The sequence below is a fragment of the Taudactylus pleione genome, unplaced genomic scaffold, assembly GCF_031769625.1.
Source record: "Taudactylus pleione unplaced genomic scaffold, aTauple2 ptg000179l, whole genome shotgun sequence".
Taxonomy (NCBI): Eukaryota; Metazoa; Chordata; class Amphibia; order Anura; family Myobatrachidae; genus Taudactylus; species Taudactylus pleione.
Genome location: NW_028284581.1, coordinates 37,015,047 through 37,033,186, shown reverse-complemented (window position 1 = coordinate 37,033,186; position 18,140 = coordinate 37,015,047). Strand labels below are relative to the sequence as shown.

Below are 18,140 nucleotides of genomic sequence, written 5' to 3'. Positions count from 1 at the left end.
GAGACTTTTCCTTCTCCTTCATAATCGCTAATTGGGCAGTTCATCAGCCGTCTGCCCTGCTGTACTTATGGTGCGGTCCTGTGCATGTGTGGCCGGCCAGGCAAGGTGGGTGGGCGGAGGCGGGGCAGCCAGGGAGTAGCTGCTGCTGAGCGAGCATCCTTCTTAATCAGGCAGCAAACGCATTTGCCTGTACTTAGTTACTGTGGCCAGGAGAGATGGGCGGACGGAGGCAGAAAGGGTTCCATCTGCAATTACAACTGACAGAATGCAGTTCCGCCCCGTTCCGGCCCACTTAACCCCTGCTCTCATGATGATTTTTTTGGGCACTGGATTCTCCTTTCTGCTCAGGAGTGTCTCCGCCCTTAGGGGAAACTGCTTTAGGACATCCCCCTGGTGTCCCTGTGGATCCCTATGGACCCTGAAGAAGAAATTAAGAGTTATGGTAGACTTACGGGTGCATCCTGGGAGCTAAAGCTTTGACTGTTTGGTGCCACCCCTGTGGGCCCTATGGACTTCGAAGAAAGAGTTTACAAAGGTAAGTCTACCATAACTCTTAATTTACTTCAATATCTTGTTTATGGCAGAAATTTGTCCAGGATCTATGGACTTCTGGGCATGGTCTTAGACAGTATGTTCATCTTGGGCAATAAAGGAATGATGGCAGCTCCTGGTGTGTGGGGCCAGGCTATGCTAGAAGCATGCTGCAATGGAAAAAATAGCATGTCAATTTGTGTGCAATTTTTTCTAATGTGGCCATGGATTTATATAGCCAATAAAATGTCAAAGCATTCATTTAAATCAGGGGTGGGGAACCTGTTTTCTGCCGAGGACCATTTTGATATACACAACATTATTCGTGGGCCGGTGCAGGCCATGCCCCCTGTGTGTGACATCACACGGGGCGGGGCCACAATAGCCGGTGATTACAGCAATGCCTGGAACATCCTGAGGATGCTGATTGCGACTTTTCGCCAGGCGAAAACTTATCTCCATATTCAATTCCATCCGCTTTTCGCGTATGCAGAAAGTCAATACAGTGTAATAGGTAAAAAAAGATTCGCTTCTGAATAGCAGGAGAAAAGAAGTGCCACATTTTTGTTTTGGGGTGCAAAGGTGGGGAAACCACTCAAAACCCTTGGAACAGCCCCCCAATGGACAACTGCGTCAAAAAATTCCTAAAAAAACAACAACTTAAGAACACCCCAAAAAAGTTCTTTGAATTTTGGGGTGAAATAGCACAAAGTGGGGGTACAAGTTCGCAAACTAGTGAAATAAGGTTCTGGGGGTGCATTAAGAAGGGGTCAAGTGTTTTTGAGATTGCCGGTGCTTTTTAGAGGGTGGAATTGCCCTTTAGACACATTAAAATATGCTTGCACCCAATTTCAGGTACCCCAAGTTTGGGAGGACTGCTTATTTTCTCCCAAAAATACTGCTTTATGCCATTCTTCACCACTTGTGCAAAGACGCGAATAAGTGGCAATTGTGCGAACGTAAGTACCCCAAACAGTAGTATTGGGGCTAAACGGGCACTACTACACTTGTCCCCAGTGTTTCTGCATCTTTTTGGGGGGTTCAGGCTGATTTCCCCGATTCTGACACCACTTTTCGCCTGTTCTGACAAAGCTTGTCGCAGTTTTCACTTCTTTTGGAATTGAATAGGGCAAATGGCGGGTATGCGCACTATAAGTTTCCGCGTCTAGAATACGCAATGTAGGCAAAGTCCGGCTGGCGAATCGCTTACGCGAAGCTAATTGAATACAGGCCCATGTGGGGATTCCAATGCCAGTCTTCTGGCCGTGGTTCGGGATTCAAGATATTGGAGTAGTGATCAGTATGTGTAAAGAAACCAGATATTTGATGGGGGTACAAGCTCTATAAACAATTCTAAGTCTGAGCAGGATCATAAGTACCACCAGGGCCATCCATGCAGTTGCTGAGACCTGAGTGAGGGCTGGGTGATGTGTGTTTCTACACTGAGTTGTGATGCAGTACTTTGCGTACTGTACTACGTTTCCGACAGCCATCATAATCCTCTTTGACCCTATTTTCATAGATTGAAACATAATCTATTCTGGAGTTTCCACCACCAGACAATTGTGTCAGTCATCAAAACTTTTTCGGTAGGAAATAATAGTTTCCCAATAACTGGATTTCACTATTCCATAACACTGCACAACAATGAAAATTTTTCCGATGTGAAAATAGTTGCTTCTAATTGATTTCAGCATGCAAAGAATGAATATGACATTTAAAACTCTGTTAGCTCTGAGTTCAGAGATATAGCCCATTTATGACGATGTAGGGGTATTCCTAGTGAAGTGGGCAGAATGGAGAGAATCTTACCAGCAATCTGCGTTCCGCGCAGAGGGGGTGGGGCCTAATGACCCAATTAAATTAATCAGTTATTTGTCCCCTCCCCTATTGAAATATATTAAATTCACGGGATTACCCACACAATATAACTGTGGTGCACTGAGTGACAAGCATAGTGAGTGATTCCACCATGACATTTCAGCAATGGAACAAAGATATCAGGGTAAGTGATCACTACTGTTGGACAGTGACAAGAGATGCCCCAGAAGAGGAGTACAAGCAAAGAGAAAGCACCCCCATGAATAGGCCACTATATTAGATGGTACTTTCATATGCTGTATGTTTGTTTCATATGCTGTATGTTTGTTTCGTATGCTGTATGTTTGTTTCGTTATGTGTTCTTATTTGTGATTGATAGAAAATAAATAAGTTGTTTTAATTCAATCTAGAAAATATCGATTATTATAAAATAGCTTTTCACTATGACTATATTACTTTTGTACATACAGTATAGTGCAAGTAGTGTAACTCAAAAAATAGAGCTAGTAAAAACATTCTGAAATCATTTTAGTTTTTCTTTACCTCAAATTAGTAATGTATGACTATTTTTTAGAAAGGAAACAAATTAAAAGTATTAATTTGTTGTACAGTGAGTCAGACTGCAGGATCTGTGTGCTTTATTGCTGTTCTCCAAAGAGCAGATAAGTGAAATAAGATTTGTGATGCTGCTAAAATGTGTTTTTCTGTAATCACTGTATTATCTTTTTCACTACATTACTAGACAGCGCTAATCCAAAATGTCAGGTGTGTTTTAAAGTGTGGAGTAATTCTCATGTTACAAATCTATTTGGTTTTCACCAAAGCTTCTAGCAAAATTCTCTTAATTTTAATTCATTTATTTTGTCCATATGGAAAAGCTTATCACTGTGACTTTGGCTATTGCAAGCAGTGAAAATGTTTTTCACTTAGAACATTTTGAACTAGATCTATATACTATTTGTAGCCATCACAATAAAGTAAAACTGATGTCGCTTGTTAAAACCCAAGTTAAGTCTAAGCACCGTTTATTCCGATATTTGATTGTGTTTATTTATTGTCTTTGAAACTCCATGAATGGTACTATACTGTTATATGAGAGGGGGATCCAAGCAGCCCTCTGTTCTCTCCTGTTTGATAGAACCATCTGAATGAGGCCTGCATCTTCCATATCTGTGTGTTTCATTTGAGTCCTGTTGTTCTTTCGCCCCCACCTCTCCCTCCGTCTCCCTTCGATCTCTGGTAACTATGGCTTTGAAGTGAAAAGATAAACAGAACTCAGGGGGTGATATGCAACTCCAAGCTCATGATCAGATTTACATTTCAAAGTGCCGTGTGGTCACACTTAGCATCTCAGCAAAATTGTAATATTTACCTTTTGAAAATCCATTCTAATGTGGACCATCATTTCCAGAGGGTTTTCTTTCTTTTGCTTTTGTTGACTTCAATGTTGGCAGAGACCATTGGGTAACCTAATCTCCACATTTCTTTTCTCATCTCTTAGTTTGCATGCCTGAGGGACTTGAGACGCCCTACACAAAGTGAAGGCCAGACACTGCCTGATGTCGGCACTAGTCAAACCCTGCAAGATCAAGGCAACTCTGGACTAATGGGAATTCTGCTGAGAAAGGATAATACTGCATCACCTTCATAATATCTGGCTCTCATTTTTAATCCTTACCATCATGGCGACATATTTTTGGCTGGATGGGTAAACGGTCTTAAAACTTTTTCTGCTAACAAACATTGCATTGCCCTATCCCACCAGCCATTTGGGGCTTGTGACTCGAAGTAGAGCATCTGGATGAATGAAAACACAATAAGCAATGGACTCTGACTAAAATGGAAGTGACCTGACAGTTTCCTGCCTATCTGTTATCTCTGGTAAGGACAGGTTAAAGTTGGACATTCATCTTTGCTGGAAAAGCAGCATGCAGGAAGCTGGTTTTCAGGCCACAAATGCTTTCACAGGTAATAGTCTATATCTACTGCGTGGGGTTTGAATTTAAAGCTGAAATGAGTTACTTTAGCAGCTGCAGATGGGTGCCTATCAAACATATGCATGAATATTTTCAAATGTTCATTATGGATCATTCAGGTAATGTAGACCATTTCTTACTTCAATCCACCTAAATATGCCTTTTTTGCAGTTTTTTTTCACAATTAATGGATCATTTATGAACTGGAAGCCTGCAATACTGAATGTTTAGTTGTGCTCCGATGCTTCAGTTCATCTACCTAGCGCATACATAAGTGAATGACCACATTCTGCTTTTGGGGACTGTTCTTACTATGGCCCGTATTCAGTTTGGAGCGAAAAACTGAGATTGGCGAAAAAGTTTTGCTGATGACGTCATTTCGCCAGGCGGAAAAGTATCGCCGTATTCAATTTGAAAGACTTTCTGCCTAGACGGAAAGTCAATGCAATGTAATAGGCAAAAAAGTTTCGCCTATGAATAGCAGGCGGAAAAAAGTGCAGAATTGGGGTTTTGGGGTGCAACATTGCGGGAACCCCCCTGCAGCCTTCAGACGGTCCCCCTAAGGTAAACTGCGTCAATTTAAAAAAAAAAAACACTTGAGAACTCCCCAAAAAATCACTTTCATTTTGGGGCGAAAAAAAAAAAGTTTTGCCAGGCTGATTTCCCTTAATCTGACAGGACTTTCAAAAACAGGCGATGTAGGCGAAAAGTCCAGGAGGCGGAAAAGTATTGCGGGTCTGCTCAAATTGTATACGGTTCTTAGAGTCAATGTAGAAATGCTCATGGAGGTGACAGTAATAAAGTTGCTGCAAATTACCACTTTACACAAGATTTATTCTCTCTATAATATACAGCTGAATTAGAGCCTCATGTATCCTAAATAAATTATGAGTGGGGCATCAGGCCTGTCTTAAATGCAGGTTCAAAATTCATGGACAAGGGAAAACTGGAATAATGGATCCTTGCACTGTTAGTATTATACCAAGTGGATTTGGCCCCTTAGTGTTCACCACAAATTCTTGTGTATATTGAAAGGGGGTGCAGCCTATTGACAACCGTAAGACCTAAAACAGCAAAGAATACAGGCATTACACTCTTGCAATCAAATATTTTGATTACATTGGCACGAACTGTAAAACTGGGTACACACTATACTATATGGTCTTTCGTCGCATCGTCCTATCTCCTGTTCTGCACACATTGCGCCGTCATACATGAGATCGCGCAGTGTGTAAAACTCACATTTGCATTTTACTTTTGATATGTAAATACTGTTATGTTTGCAAGTTTTGTTTTTTTATTTCATTTTGTTTTAAATGCCTGCTAAAGAAAACTCATTTTAATGACCTTATAACCACTTTGCTTTGAAGATCCCATTTAACATGGAAACATCACAGCCCCATATGCACATTCTTTTTAAGCACTAGCAAGAAAAATCAAAAAGATGCTAATCATTAATAGATAGCTAAATGTGTGTAGTTCTGTTTTTTCTTTGTTCTATTTTAATATTGACTGTATAGAAGAGTAGTTTAAGGGTTATATCCTGTGCACCCCACAATTCACTGTACTTATCAGGGTCAACGCAGTGACATATAGCCACAATATACGATATCTGCGGATCACATTCAATGCTGCTCCAGCCTCAGCATAGATTTTTGTATATTTTAGGCAGAGTTTTATAATTTATGGAACACACACACACACACACACACACACACACACACACACACACACGCGATAACCCTGGGTGGTGGATGCCAGCCAAAAATATGAAAATTTTGTTTAAGCCACAATAGTTGCAAACATGCCAACAAAATGTAATGTCAAATGATTTGCATACTGATCTTGCAGTTTGTAATACAGTACCTAAATTTTGATCCGTAATGTCAGTGATATATATTCTGGCGCTCAGAATGCCTATAATGCGGTCATAATACCGACCGCGGGGATTCCGGCACTAGAATCTCGACACCTGTCAGAATCTCGGCGCCGGAATCCTGACCACCAGTTTCCCGAAGGTAAGTAGCAGGGTTAGAGGGAGGGTTAGCGTTAGGGGTTAGGCACTAGCGGGAGGGTTTAGGGTTAGGCACTAAGGAAGGGAGAGGGTTTGGTTTAGGGTGCGGGGAGGGGGAGGTTAGGTTTAGACACTGGGGGGGGGTTAGGTTTAGGCACCAGGAAGGGAGGGTTAGGGGTAGGGAGAGGGAGAGGGGGAGGGTTATGATACCGACCGACAGTTGTCTGTATCCTAACCCTGTCGAGATTCTGACCGCTGGGATTCCTGAGTGCCGGGATCCCGTACCCAACTAATTTACTCAATATATAAATATATATATATATATTTATAACTAAGTATCTATAGAGATAATTATTAAAATTGGAAACCAAAGAAAAAGCAATGCTAATGATCTATATAATAAAATCAAGGGCTGATAAAAATTGCCATCCAGAGGCGGATCTACTGTGAAACTAATGAAGCTTAAGCTTCAGGGCCTCTAACCCCAGAGGGGCCCTGAAGCAAATTTTATTTTAATGAGTGAATTTTTCAACAAAATCATTTTGAGTTTTTTAAGTGTTTATTAAAATAAGGTTATTTTAGTGATAGAATCAGAAGCAATTGGGTTGAAGTACTTAATATTGACCTTAGAAATATACTCTACGTTAGTGCTCTATCTACAGCTCCGACCAGAGGATGGCTTTTATGATCCGGCCAGGTGCAGAATAGAGAGCTGCTGTCAGTTCACTGCACTCCATTGTAAATAAACCTGTGTTATTCTAATTAAGCACATATAGATTGTATTTATTTAGTTGCTCACTACCTGCTTACTATCCCGCACTGCACACCTACGTAAAAAGACACTAACAAGACCAGCGTAGACTATGCAACCGTCCGGGTAATTCGCAACATCGTACCTTTTCTCTGTATAATTGCGTTTGATATGGTTCCTGATATCGTGCACATTGAATCATTTTGAGGTGGAGAGACGATGAGGGAGTGAAGCAAGGGATACAGTGGTATAACACAGAGGAATTTACACATGAGGTATTTGGGACATTTTAAGAACATCCTACCAACAAATTTCCAAGTGTGATTAAATTCACCTATTGTAGACTGTATTACAAATTAGGATTACGTGTGGACATTACCCGCTTTTGTCATGAGGTTTCACCTTGAACATGTGGGGCCAAATGTAATAGGGTGAGAGTTTAGAAAAGTGAGAGTTTCTGACACGTTTTAAACTTTGCCAATGTAATATAGTCCAAAAACAAAGTAACAGAGCGAACTTGCATGTTTTTTTAGACTTAAAAAACTCTCACGATTTAAAATCTTATTCAGATGTTTTCCCATTTTGAAGATAAAACTCAACCAATGTGAGAGTTTACTGCTAAACTCTCACTTTTTCTAAACTCTCACCCTATTACATTTGGCCCGTTGTCTGTGTGTGGGATTATGATGATGCATGAATTAGAAATGTGGTGTAGTGGAATGGTGTAAAATGTCATAATCCTCATTTGGGTATGTGTAATGGAAATAGATGTAACAATTGTGGATTGGACAGATTTGGGATGTTGTCCGGATGCTGTTAAGCTATGCTTTGTATAAATCTGGATGCATATCTTACCTGCATCAGTGACAAACTTGATGAGTTCACTGTTCTTATTTTCCCACTTTGGAATAGGACACTTTGATGGCCAGAGATGTCATTCAGCCTGTAATATAGCTTGATTTGTTGCAATGAGAACATGGGTTTGTGCAATGTTTAAATTATTTTGCTTTTGATTAGTTGAGCTGTTTCAATCTTGGTAGTGGTGGGTCTGTTTTATAAGCTCTGCATATCCTAAATTTAAATACTGCATTTTAGACTTTGGTTTTGTTTGGGACCCTTTATTTTATAATATTTTTTTTTGCAGGTGAGAGCCAGCATTAAATGTTTAATGGAACCCCCCCCTATTGTTGCTCAGTGGTGAATCTATATAGCACCTATTTTGCTGTTTACTGGTTTTCCTATATCTAGCCTAGCAGTACTGATACAATACCAGTAAGTGTCACTTCTGTTTGACCTTTTGCACAATAGTTTCCAACCTTCATTTGTCTGTGTCCATAATTTGGCTGTTGAAAATCTCTTTTGTTTAATACAATGTGATCCTACTAGTGGATATGGTATATTTTTTCGACATTCATAACGTAGGCATGAGAATGTTGACATAATGTGGACGTGTTTGGCATGTCAACATTGACCACGTCAACATTCGTCATGTCACACTGATGAAATGTCAACATAATTAGAAATTTGACAAAACGTCCCTGGTGGTCTAGTGATGAGTTACCTGGGACGGCGCATCCAGTGGTGACGTCCTGATGACTTCTGGCGGATCCTGTGCGACTTCTGGCAGTGAGTATTACTATTCATAACCCTTCCCCTAGTGCAGAGGTGACTAAAGCGTTGATCTTGATCCACTGGTTGACTGCAGACACTCCACCCCTCAATCTCGTTGGCCCGTCCAGCAGCAGTCAGCAGCGTCCAATAAGAATCATTGTGATTCTTATTGGCTGCTGCGCTGAAATCACAGGTGGGGTGCTGAAGCCTCACTTGCCATAATTACTTTCGGTCTGGTGTCCATCAGCAGCTAATAGGATTCAGAGTGATTGTTATTGGCTAGCCGAGCTGTGCTGAACTGAAGCCGCAGCTGTCTGTCGGCTGTCACTGTGACAGTAATAGCCATTAATTTTTATTGTCTGAGGCTGTCACAGGTAACTGGTAATTACACAGGTAATTGCTCTGGTGCCATAGTGGGGTTAAGGGAGGCACGGGGGCAGGGCCGCCTCAAAGGCACCAAACCCAAAAGGGGGCGCAGTGCGGTACCCTGGGCTGAGCAAATTTGTTGGGCTGCACTGAGGCTGCTGGTGTTTCCCACGGCTGAGGGCAGGAAGGGACTTGGGCGCTCCTCTCTCTGACAGGTCAGGCTTCTGTGGAGGACTGGGGCAATATAATGAATGTTTTATTTATTTTTATGTGAGGGACAATGTTATGTGTTTTATTTTTTTTCCTTTGGGGGCCAATGTGTGATTTTGGCTGGACAGATGTAGTGTGTCAAAAAAGGCACTCTACATCTCCTTTTTTGGACACACATCTGCGGCATGCACAAATGTAGATACTGGTAGATCACGGAAGATTTTTAGTTTTGGAAGTAGATCAGAGTCCAAAAGTCTGGCCACCCCTGCCCTAGTGCCTAACCCTAACCTCCCCTCCCGTAGCCTATCCCTAAATCTCCCCCTAGTGCCTATCTCTAACCTCTTCACCAATTCGTAACCCTTCCCCTAGTGCCTTTCTCTAATCTTTTCTCTTGCAGCCTATTGCTATCCATCCGCTGGCGGTAAGCGAAAAACATCGACATTATAAATATTGGCTTTGTGGTCTCGACATTATGAACGCTGACAATATGACACCATCCCCTCACTGCTCTATAATGCACCAATGTGTTTAAAAGATCAAACAAACGCCAAATAATTGAATGGATTTATTAATAATAGCTATGTGTTCTGTAGTAACAGGCAATTCTTCTCACTTCATCTGCTGTATTGATGATAAAGTCTCCAATAATTTTTTTTATATGCTTCATCTAACAGCTGGCAAAAAAAAAATTGATTCCACACCGTTTTCATCCACCGATACATGACAAGCTTGGCAGATGGTGTCTCTTTAGAAGTGATCTTCCCTCAGGCTTCTTTATTATACACTATTACTAGAGGCAGTTTGTCCTGGTCTTTGTGTAGTATGGTCGATAAATGGTGTAAGGGGTATGTAATTGTGAAGTAAATATTCTAATGATTATATCATTATTTATAATTTAAAACTCCATTAATAAACCTTTCAGAAGTATAGATAGTTTACCATCTCTGCATAGAATACTACAAGGGCAAATATATATGTATATATGAGATTTTACACAGAAGATGTAGCATACTGTAATTGAAGATATCGTATATTTTCATTAACAATCGATCTTCAATAATAATCTTTACATATAATATAAATCAGTGTATTAAAAGTGATGGCCCAGAGTAACTGAGGAGGAAAAAATTAAATATATATATCGTGTACAATGTAAGTTGGTGAAATAAATGTTTGTGATTCAAGTGATGCTCTCCTCTTTTGGAAAGATCAGAATTTGGTTCTAGGAAAGTTCGGGTGAACACAGTGATTAGGAGTTCATCTTGGCTGACTACCTAATAAACAAATTTCTCCAACAGCAATAGTACAACATCCATTTATTTCATAATCAGTCAGTGAAAACAACTTTGCACAAAGCAGCAATTCCAAATAAGCACTTTGTGTAAGTATTTTCTACAGTCTTTGTAGATTTTGAAATATAAACACATTTTTCTTTGATTCTCAAAAACCATCCTCCAGAGTAAGAGAATAACGGTTAATCTGAGTGAGTTATCGCCTACATCTGTCACTTTTATCCAGAAGACTGTGTAAGAAGTTTACAGGTGAACTCAAGGGCATGCTTGGTTATATGTACTCATGCATCCATCTGTGATGACAGAACAAAACAAAATAAATAGTGACCATGTAGGTTGAATGTATTTGTTGGTTTAACTGTTGTAGCTGCTTTGGAGTAATGCTTAGAACCACCTTGTCCAGTATTCAACTTTGTTTCTGGTATAGACTCATTGTCCTGTACTCTTGTTGTGTACTTGGTAGAATTCCCATTATCTTTTATGTTAGGACAAGTATACAGTACTATAAGTTAATACTAATAGGGTTTGATTAAGAGGACACAGTTGTAACAGTGACAGCGTCTTTATGCTAATGCCACGGCCAATGGCCTTCCTTTTGAGACCCTCACTGGCTGTGGCGCTAATGCGTCACTGTGCGTATTAAGACACACCATTGGTCGCACCATCAAGATTGCTCCTACCTTATGGAGGTGCAGAATCTACGCCTGAACATGGCCGTCTGTATCAGTGCAGCTGTGTCTTTAGATGAGGTCGCTAACTATGACATGGTCTTGCTAGCCATCCCAATGTTACTTCCCAGGAACGCCTACTGAAATTCTCAGCTCTTACATCAAAATTCATTCTACATCTTAGAGCAGTAACCATGCGTTCCGCTTGTGCAGGCTGGAAACATCGGCCACTTGCTTCCAACATCAACACTGCGTCCTCCTCTGAATCAGGCCCCTAGTGTTCAATATACTGTTGTTATCATGGATATGCTGGAAATTTGTGTCCTGTGAGTGTTCTTTGCATCTTAAAAGTGCTGTTACAATTTGTTCACATATTCTTATTATGAAAGCGCACACAACACATTATGGCCACCCAGTGGAATGCAGGTCAGGAATTTGCTTCCTTTTGTAGAAGTTAGAGTGAATTTTGAAGCACGTTTATATATACAAATTGGGATTTGAATGATCTTTAAAATGTTAGCCTTGTGCTGTAATGGCTTGGCATGTGGGGAAACAGTGACTTGTTTCCTATGATACTTTAAAGGAATAGGAGCAATGGTGGATTCTGACGTGCATAATCCATCTTGTAGCAGATTTACCTAGGGCAGTGTCCTACAGATCATGTTATTTTTCATTTTGTTTGTTTTTTTGTTCAGATATTGACCCTGGACTTTAGGTCTCATAGAGGGACAGAACTCTTAGGGGTTTTTCTAGTTTTTCATTTTTCGTGTATAAGAGCCATGTTGTTTTACATTGTTATTCCATCAGTAAAGTTGATATTTTAATTCATATGATTCAACAATGTCATTCTTACATAGCACTGAATACTAGAACTACCCACATCAAAGTTTCAGATGCGTAATTTGCATAATTTGTCTGTTCAGTATACTGAAGTACACTGGGGTTCCTTCATCTACATCTTTGCTGCCTACATACTGTAATACCCTTATACAGTGAGTGTGAGGTGTCTTCTATCATTATTGTACAGCGTCCTAAAGATGTTTGATGGGGACTGTATATAATGGAGGGGTACCAGTTGCTCATTACCATTTCACACCGAAATGGAAATACAGGTTGAGTCTCCCGTATCCAAAACGCTTGGGACCAGGGGTATTTTGGATAACAGACTATTCCGTATTTTGGAATATTGGCATATCATAATGAAATATCTTGGGAATGGGACCCAATATACACACATAATGCATTTATGTATTATATACACCTTATACACACAGTCTGCAGGTCATTTTATACAATATTTTCAATATTTTTGAGGCTCAAGCAAAGTTTGTGTACATACATAAAATTCATTTGTTTCATATACACCTTATACTTACAGCCTGAAAGTAATTTTATACAATATTTTTAATAATTTGTGCCTTAGACAAAGTTTGTGTACATTGAACCATCAAAAATCAAAGGTTTCATTATCTCAGTCATGGCAAAATGATTCCGTATTTCGGAATATTTGGATATGGGAGACTCTACCTGTAGTATTATAGAGGCAAGTTGCTACTTGCTAATAATACTTTCTACTACTTGTTGCATTGAACTATTTATTTATTTTTATAAAAAAAAACTTAAAAACAATTTACTTTTTTTTTTAAACATAGCTTGTTTATATAATTCCATGATAATTGTGAAGGACATAACAAATGGGCATTGAATAGCAATGTTTACACTATCTCTGAGTTCATCATTTGTAATTGCAGTAAGTTCTGTAGTGCCAGCTAACGCATACTATGATCAGGTTAAAAACACTATGCAGGCATGTATACTAGGTCCGCTGTGCACACGTGCAGACCAACTCGGTGACCTGCACAGTGTGCGACAACAGCTGGAAGAACTGAAGATGGACTGCAGAGAAGTTACTGAAGTCTTTAAAAAAAAATAAGTGATGGATGTGAACAGCAAGAAATATGGGGAAGAGAGAAACATACATACAGGGGTTTATTTATTATGTGTTTGGTTGTAAATCCCAACACTTTTGTTTGTGTTCATAAACTATATTTAAAATGGCAGTGCTTTTACTAGCCCTGTCTTGCTAGTAAAAGCACTGCCCTTTTAAATATTGGGCATGAACACAAACAAAAGTGTTGGGATTTACTACCCAACACTTACTAAATGAACCCCCAAGACAGGAGGAGCGAGGAGAAGGGAAGCAAGAATGATAGAGCAATGGGAGAGAAAGAAAGAGGGGAATAAAAACATGGTGGAAGGGTGTCAGGGAGAAAGATACTGTAGGCAGTTGAGGTGTGGGGGGTATGTGTTTTGGGTGGGTGGGGGGGGAGAGAAGGAAAAACAGGATGGAGGCCTGAAGAAAGGAGAAAAGCGTGGCAAAAAAAGAGACCCAAGCAGCGTCAGGGACAATATCTAGTAAATGGTATAGAGGGATTTCATTTTTATTTTCTAAACATGGTCCATGCAAGAGTAAGTAATATAGTGATACAGTGTTTTAGTTCAAACAATACTTGTACAGCAAGTGTAAAGTGTCCATCTCTGGACCATTGCCATTCATTACAGCAGAGGTTCTCAAACTCGTTCTTCAAGTACCCTAACAGTCCAGGTTTTAAGGTTCTTTTATTATTTATTCTGTTTAAGGATATCCATGCTTGACGACAGGCGACATAATTAGTACCTCAGTCAATTTAATTTAACTACCTGTGCTCAACCATGGATATCTTTACAACCTGAACTGTTGAGGTGCCTTCAGAACCTCTGCATTACGGTGATCTACTGTATTTATTAATGATTTTCTCATCAGCTTTTTGCTGAAATACCTTGCTACATTTCCAAAATATCTGAAAATACTTTAAATAATAAAGGGGCATATCCACTACACGAGAGTGGAACGACTGTATGATTACCACATTGTAATCCTGCAATCGTTCTCCATCCTGTGCAGTGGATAATGTACCCACACTGATCATGCACAACCTGTTGTTATCGGTAGGTTGGCCTGCATGTTCAGGCGATGATGGATGTCGAAAACAACCAGCGGGAACATGCATCGCTGGTCGCTTTCGACATTTTACTGCACGATTTATGAACGATTAATGAGCAATTGAACGATAACGATGTTGTAATCGTTCAATCGCTCATTTTAATCGTCTAGTGGATACGCACCTTGACTATAGCCAACCAACGTAACCATGTGTGGTGCCTGAAGGTAAATTCTATAGTTTATTTTGCTAACTGATACAATTCTTAGGCAATATAATAAAGGCAACTAGGAAGCCATTATATAACTCAGAGTTCTCCTTGCTGTAATAGTCACTGAGGATGCTCATATGTATAGTATTGGGAAGCCAGTCACTCAGTTCCTTGCTACCAAACTGTGACTAGGTGGTCGGCTTCTGTTCCTGCATGCACTTCACTGGTCTATGATCTTTGTGTATCTACTACTCCATTTTTCTGTCAAAATACAAGTCAGAGAGGAGAGATTACATTCTCGTGGCTGCAAATAGCCGATATTATCAGATGTTTGTAAGGATGTTCTAAACTGTAGTAGATGATAGTACTGAAACTGGTTGGTATTGGCAGTGCCATCCTTTTCTCTTGCACCTGTGAAACTTTCCCTGTGTATTTTGTGTGGATGATCATGTGTGCAGATGCTTAACATGGCACCATTTTAAAATACAATTCATGGTCACTTTGCATCAGAGCCTGTACATCAATGTCGTAATTATTACTGACTTGGATAATATTACTATGTTTGCTTTTTAAAGCCTCCTTTTCAATAAATATTAACTTGCAAATAATAAAGTATAAAAATTGCATCTAATTTACAAAGAAATAGAACTTTAATTGTGCGGTTGGTAGAATCAGAAAATTGTTGGTTCGGCATGGTGGTTAGCATTGCTTCCCTACAGTGCTGGAGACATAAGTTAGATTCCCAACCAGGGCACAATCTGTGTGGACTTTGTATATTCTCCTCATGTTGTGTGGGTTACCCCCAGGTAGCTTGGTGTTATCCCACATTCCAAAATCCTTGGTTACTGTACTTTGCATCTGACTATAAAATGTACGTGTGTTTGTTTACTTGTATATTAGGGAATTTTACACTGTAAGCTCCAATGGCACGGGGACTGCTATGTATAACAAATACAACAAATATTATCTGTACAGTGTTGAATAATTGGTGGAGCTATATAAATAAATATGATGACGAGAATAATAGAAAGGATACTTCCAAGAACCACTCTTCAAACCAAGGACCAGTGCTTTTTACTATGAGAAAAGGAGGGAGTGTCGGGTTGTGCAGCTCAGGCCCATCACAGTGCAGGGGCGTTGTCAGGCTGTGGAGGGCAGAGATCCCTCCCCCTGTATAAAAGCATGGACAGTGTCTGAGGGCTGTATAAAAAAAAAAATTCTGTGTTGCCACTGCCAGCAAGTGGGGACAGTATCTGTGTAGCCTGTAAGTGGGGACACTATCTGGGAGCTGTAAAAAAAAAAATTTTCTGTGTAGCCTGCAAGTGGGGCCAGTATCTGGGAGCTGTATAGAAAATAAATTCTGTGGTACCACTGCCAATAGATGGGGACAGTACCTGTGTAGCCTGCAAGTGGGGATACTGTATCTGGGAGCTGTATAAAAAATAAATTATCAGGTGCCAGCACTAAGTAACGTGATGCTGATTTCACTAGAGGGACAAGATCCTACAGATTTTGCTTATGAAAAAGCTGCAAATGACTGGGCCTCTAAGAAGAAGAGGATAATTAATATATAAAATGTTATCTCAAGTTTAAATCATTATAAGGTCAGGGTTTTAAAACATTTTTTTATTTCTAAGGCCCCCACCCGGCTACTTCTTGTTGCCACCCAGCTGGAAAAAATTTCTGGGGAGAACACTGAAATTAGACATTAGAATTAATATATCTAAAAAAAAAAGCCAGGGTTATGTGCCATTGGTTACCATCAGAATAAAACGCTGTCTAGGGACACACATGGAAATGTGCGTATAAACATGAATGGTCTCAGGATGCTTTACTGTCGGCATAACACAGGAGTGATGGTAGTGCTCACCTTTCCTACTCCGGACAAGCATTTTTCCAGATGCCCCACACAATCTGAAAGGGGATTCATCAGAGGAAATAACTTTACCCCAGTCCTCAGCAGTACAATTCCTGTACCTTTTGAAGAAAATCAGTCTGTCCCTGATGTTTTTCCTGGAGAGAAGTGGCTTCTTTGCTGCCCTTCTTGACACCAGGCCATCCTCCAAAAGTCTTCGTCCTGTGTCATGCCAACAGTAAAACATCCTGAGACCATTCATGTGTGGGGTTGCTTCTCAGCCAAGGGAGTGGGCTCACTCACAATTTTACCTAAGAACACAGCCATGAATAAAGAATGGTACCAAAACATTCTCCAAGAGCAACTTCTATCAACCATCCAAGAACAGTTTGGTGACGAACAATGCCTTTTCCAGCATGATGGAGCACCTTGCCATAATGCAAAAGTAATAACTAAGTGCCTAGGGGAACAAAACATCGTAATTTTGGGTCCATGGCCAGAAAATGCCCATTGAGAACCTGTGGTCAATCCTCAAGAGACGGGTGGACAAACAAAAACCCACAAATTCTGACAAACTCCAAGCATTGATTAGGCAAGAATATGTGGCCATCAGTCAGAATGTGGCCCAGAAGTTGATTGACAGCATGCCAGGGCAAATTGCAGAGGTCTTGAAAAAGAAGGGTCAACACTGCAAATATTAACTCTTTGCACAAACTTAATGTAATTGTCAATAAAAGCCGTTGACACTTATGAAATGCTTGTAATTTTACTTCAGTATACCATAGTAACATCTGACAAAGGTCTAAAAACACTGAAGCAGCAAACTTTGTGAAAACCAATACTTGTGTAATTTTCAAGACTTTTGGCCATGGCTGTACTTCTGAAATTCACTTGGCTATCAATACAAGTTACTCTCTGTTGAGAGACTTTTTAACCTATTGATTGGCCTCATAGATGCTAAAGGCTTCCAATCCGCATAAGGCTGTCACCCCAGTTGTACGTTAATGTCATTTGTAAAAGTGGTTATGATTCATAATTTGCATGCCAATATTAAGGCATTGCTGATTAAAAGTCTGAATCATGCATTATTGCGATCAGAGCAGTTTTTCTCAGTGACTGACTGTGAAAATGTAATGGTGTTTCTTATTTGACACTATCCAGCAAGCGATTCTTAAATGATTTGTATCCAGAAATAAATATGTTCTATTAACCAATCATGATAAATACATCCATGCATTATATGAACTGATATATTAAAGTGTCATTCATTAAAGCTGAAAGCCAGGGCCGGACTGGCCATCGGGCAGTTCTGGCAAATGCCAGATGGGCCGGTCCGGGCAGTGCTGCAAGGGGGGTCCCAGTGATGGCAGTGAGGCAACATATCACAGACAGACTGGTTTAATGTGCGGCCAGAGCAGCCTTCCTGCCAGGCCCGGAAGGGAGAGCGACCCCTGGTGGATAGGCTCAGTCCCGTAGCTTCTGCACTGCAGCTCCTCGACTATTAGATGGATAGAGCTTATGTCCCCTTCGGAAGCCTGGCTGACGTCCTTCTGGTGCCCCCGCCTGTTTAAAAGCTTAGGTAGGGTCATATCTAGATTCCCTCCTGCTGCTCTCGGCTGCCCTCCCCTCCGGCTCTACAGACCGCACAGAGCCGGATTACCACAAACTGGAAGTATTTCTCTTGCTCTTAAGAGTGAGAGAATACTGCCAGTTGCGTGGTCTGCAGAGCCGGAGGGGAGGGCAGCGTCTTATATCGCCTCTCTGGTCTGTCCTCAAGCCTGCTCAATTGACCGTTCAGCCAATGCGGAGCTACAGTATAGGTCTCGTGGGATGCTGCACCAACATCTCACGAG

The 18,140-nt window shown here is 40.5% G+C and overlaps 1 protein-coding gene across 1 annotated transcript in view; it reads left to right on the top strand.

Annotated features, from left to right (window-relative positions):
* Window positions 1–18,140, top strand: part of LDLRAD4 (low density lipoprotein receptor class A domain containing 4) — a 467,353-nt gene that overhangs the window by 199,483 nt on the left and 249,730 nt on the right. The window contains exon 3 of the mRNA XM_088476000.1: window positions 3,854–4,320. Coding sequence (XP_088332126.1) covers window positions 4,281–4,320 — 40 coding nt within the window. The 5' untranslated portion in view covers window positions 3,854–4,280. The remainder of the gene's footprint in view (window positions 1–3,853; window positions 4,321–18,140) is intronic.